This window comes from Mus pahari, chromosome 10 (assembly GCF_900095145.1).
Source record: "Mus pahari chromosome 10, PAHARI_EIJ_v1.1, whole genome shotgun sequence".
NCBI classification, from domain to species: domain Eukaryota; kingdom Metazoa; phylum Chordata; class Mammalia; order Rodentia; family Muridae; genus Mus; species Mus pahari.
The window spans coordinates 32,822,512-32,827,170 of NC_034599.1; the positions used below are offsets into that span (position 1 = coordinate 32,822,512).

At 33.0% G+C, this 4,659-nt stretch overlaps 1 protein-coding gene across 1 annotated transcript; it reads right to left on the reverse strand.

Annotated features, from left to right (window-relative positions):
- Positions 1-2,627: 2,627 nt before the first annotated feature.
- LOC110327988 (olfactory receptor 143-like) lies at positions 2,628-3,584 on the reverse strand. Its single transcript, XM_021207309.1, has one exon. The coding sequence runs from the start codon at positions 3,576-3,578 to the stop codon at positions 2,628-2,630; it is 951 nt and encodes a 316-aa protein (XP_021062968.1). The 5' UTR covers positions 3,579-3,584.
- Positions 3,585-4,659: the final 1,075 nt, after the last annotated feature.

The window sequence follows — 4,659 nt, forward strand, 5'->3', positions numbered from 1 at the left end:
GCTGTGTCATATTTTGAAAGTTTGTCTTATTGTGTAACACTTTGGAATATGAATGATTTCCAGCTTTCATAGAGTTAGGGGAAGGACTGAAGGAGTTGAAGGGGAATTATCTGAGAGCAATGGGAAGGGAGACCCTTGGTCCCAAGAAGCCTTTATGTCCTAGCATAGAGGAATACTAAGGGGTGAGGCAGGAGTGGGTGGGTGGGGTATCCTCATAGAAGCAGGCTAAGGGGGGGGGTAGGATAGGGGAGTTGCATATAGGAAACTAGGAAAGGGAATAAAATTTGAAATGTAAATAAATAAAATTCCCAATAAAAAATCAGTATAGAGGTTTCTCAATGTAATAGATATATACCTACCATATGACACAGCTCTACCACTTTTTCATATTTATCCAACTTTCAAGTCAATATTCTACAAATACACTATTTTAAATAAATGATGGAAGCAAATTAGGTAACAAAGAATGGGTAAAGATAAAATTTATTCACACAGTGAATTTTTATCAGCTCTAAAGAAGATTGAAGTTCTTTCATGTATTGTAAACTGAATACAACTCATGATGGTTTTACTAAGTAAATTAAGCAATTCTAAGTATGGCAAATGTCAAATATTTTCTCTCCTTTGTGGGTACTAGATGTTATTGATAAATAAAATTGTTTAATTACAATGATACTGTTGTACAATATAAATTTTTATATGTTTATATTAAAGAAAAATATTTTTCCAAATAAAGAGATAGCATCTAACAGGCTTTTTAAAGTGCCTTCTTCACTTTGGTAATAGTAACATGAGTCACCATGACAACCTAACCAAATTCCTATACCTTATCATGTCAGAAAAACAGTCACTAAGTTATTATGTAGCTCACTATTAGTGCACCACTTTATTATGCAACACCATTAATAAAGTATGAATTTATTCATTTGACAATCAAAGTCTGACAGAGAACTTCTCTACTATAGCATCTTAGCTGGGTTCATATTCTCATAGATACCTTCTGTTTTGAATCATTTTGAAATAATTCTCTAGAAATTCAGTTACTTTGTAATTTATTTTTCTTCTTTGAATACAACATTAACTTCTATGTTATAATTTGCATCACATTTAAAGTACACTCTTAAATAATGAAGTTTATTTTGAAATTCTATAATTTCATAACAATTTTTTTTCAGTATGACATATAGAGATAAGCTAGAGAAAGAGATAATAATACATAAAGAGAGAGTTAGAGACAGAGACAGAAAGAGATTATTTTTGGTCTTCTGAATCAAACTCATAAACATCACCATTTATACACTGCATTAATAAGCCTTAATTAATTAAGCCTAGCTATAGTTGAATTAGTCAGATATAAACATTTTTTTAATAAGAACAACAGTGTGACAGGGAAAATGGAATAGACATTACCATGACAATGTTTTCTGATCAAAAATGAACACAATGGTTTTAAAAAATTATAGACATAGTCCACATATCTAGAAGGAGAAACAACACTTTTAATTCTACTCCTGTGAAACACCAGAACTCTGCTTTCTTGTCATAACTGTGGGGTCTAAAAAACTTGGGCAGAGAAGTAGATTTAATAAATGCTCAAATAACAAAAAAAAAAATACTCAAGTTTAAATACATTACATAATGCCATTACAAACTCAAAGCTAAAAGTCTTTAATACAAAATTCTGGCGACTTCTTAGTGCATTTCTAGTGTAAGTCTCATCTCCTCCAAGTAATGTATATGGTAGTTAGATGGATGGGTTTCTTAGCAAAATTTGTCTGCTATAGTTCAAGTCAGACTATAAACCTACCACTAAGCAGCTATATAGACCCTTAACAGGTACATGATCCTCTCTTTGTCTTAGTTTTCTCATTTCAAAATAAAAGCAATGACAGTAGTATCATGTATTGAAGAGTTACTTTTTAAAAAAGTCCTTAGAACAGTGTCTAGCATATAATAACTCCACAGGTACTAATCATCATTACTATTGGCAAGATCGATATCATAAGGAAATGTGTTTTATTTACTCACAGGTTCCAAATTTTAACTACATGTAATTTTTACTGTATGATTTTTAGATATATACAAATAATAAAAAGTGGAAAACAAGCAAAGCCACACAAATATTTGAAAAGAAACTACTAGCAAAATAACCTGAAAATTGTTGAAACTTTGACAATTGTGTCACCTCTTATCTATGTTATTGAATATAACATAGTTTACATATAAAATTACAACAAAAACATCAAGAAAGGAATCAGTTTGAGATAAAGAATACTAGTCCATGGACTTTCTGTGATAAAAAACGTATACAAGAAAAAGTAGTAAGTAATATTGTCCTTAACTAAAATAAGCTAAAAGAATAGAGTCTTAATCTAATATAGGTAATAGACATGAACAAATGAAATGCAAATGCAAATGAATCAGTGGCTACAACTAAACAAAGAATGGTCTTATACAAGTAAAATTGCTTAGTAGATAGAAAATGACACTGTAGAAAGCTTAGTTATACAGTACAAACATGAGAAGAAAGAAAAATATAAAAGATAGGTTATAAAAAACCCAAACAAAAATAAGAGAGAAACAGCAGACATACAGAAACAGATCTAAGAGAAAAACTACTAGATTGATCATTTCGTGAGTCTCTTCATGGTTCTCTTTACAGCAAGTTTGACATCCTTGTTCCTGAGGCTGTAAATAAGAGGATTCAGCATGGGAACCAAAAATGTATAAAAGACTGAGAAAATTTTCCCCTGACCCACAGTCTCAGCAGATGATGGTTTGACATAAGCAAGCAGCCCAGATCCATAAAAGAGACTAACAGTTATGATATGGGACCCACAGGTTCCCATGGCTTTGGACCAACCCTTACCTGATGACATATGAATGATATTGAAAAGAATCATACCATAAGAGATTAAGATAATTAGGCTAGATAAAGTGATAACCGTACCAACCACAACAAAGCTCACAAGTTCATTCACATAGATGCTACTGCAGGAGAGCTGGAGGAGAGGGAAGATGTCACACATGTAGTGGTTGATGATGTTAGAATCACAAAAACTGAGCCTGATCATACATCCTGTGTGAGCCATGGCCCCAGCAAACCCCATCAAGTAAGAACCAAACATAAGCATAAAACATATCCCAGGTGACATAACAACCTTGTACATAAGTGGCTGACAGATGGCCACGTAACGATCATAGGCCATGGCTGTCAGAACATAACTCTCAGAGTTCACAAAAAAGCAGAAGAAAAACAACTGAGTCATGCATCCTCTGAAGGAGATGGTGTTCTTCTCTAAAACAAAACTCATTAGCATTTTGGGGGTAAAAACAAATGAATAACAAAAATCAATGAAGGACAAATTGAAGATGAAAAAGTACATGGGGGTGTGAAGGTTTGAATTCAAGAAAATGAGACTCATTAAGCTTATGTTTCCCATCACAGTGGCTGTGTAGTTCATCAAGAACAGGAAAAATAGTGGGAGCTGGAGCTCAGGTTGGTCTGTCAGTCCCATAAGAATAAACTCAGACACAGAAGAATCATTTTCCATTATCATTTGCATCATGTGTGGCATCTGTAAGAATAAGTATAGAAATCACCTCTAACCCATAATGCATCTTTCACTCTAAGTGAAAAGTTTGATTTATTGATTTCTAGACTTGAGTTTTAAAAAATATATGTGGCTTGACTTCAAAAGAGCATTTATTACTTTAATCGATGATGCTCAGAAGAGCTAAACTGAATGGTTCTCTGAATACTCTCATGTTGATTCCTATGTAATTTCTATTTCTTTTTTTCTACTCATGATATGTGTCCAGAAAGAAAGATGGCAAATGACCTTTAGTGACTCAGAATATAACTTTTTCTTTCTTTTGGTCTTTACTAATAATTAGGACTGAATTATTATCTTCCAAAGTCCAAGATTTATGGAACTCTGAATTTCAAGAGAAACTGTCAAGACAAAAATGCAGTGCTCACCTGTAGTCATCAAGAAACTTTCTTGCTTTAGGAGCACTGGGTATCTTCCTTCTCACTGTTCACAAAACCAGCACAGGTGATTGCAACCAGCACAGATAATCTCTGACTTGCTAGAAGAGGTTCATTACAGGAAATGGAATTTCTGTAGAATGTTATTTCTACATACTCAACATTTTAAAAGGCAATATTATATGAGTCTTCAAAACACTACCTCATTCAAATGGAAATATGAAGGTCAAGGTTTTGCGGAATAAGTATAGAAAAAAATTCTCTTGTTTATAATATTCTCCCTGTGAGATGTGCCCCTTGAGAGTAAAACTTACTGAGTTTATGTTTACATCAAATGCTAAAAGCTAAGGTTATATCTTTTGAGATTCAAAGTCCTTAATCAGCTTATATTTTCCCATCAGGGACTATCTAGTTCCCAGGGCAGAGTACTGAGTGGTTCCCCTTTTTCCTTCTCATTATAATTCTACAAAGGAGTATTCAGAGAATTGTTAGCTTACTATTTGTAGCTTTTCTGTGCATCATTGATTGAAGAAATAAACATCAGATCATAGGTTTCAAACTCTATAAGATAGGTAGATGATAGATATATACACGATAGATAGAGGAAAGATAGAATAGGCAGATAGATAGATAGATAGATAGATAGATAGATAGATAGATAGATAGAG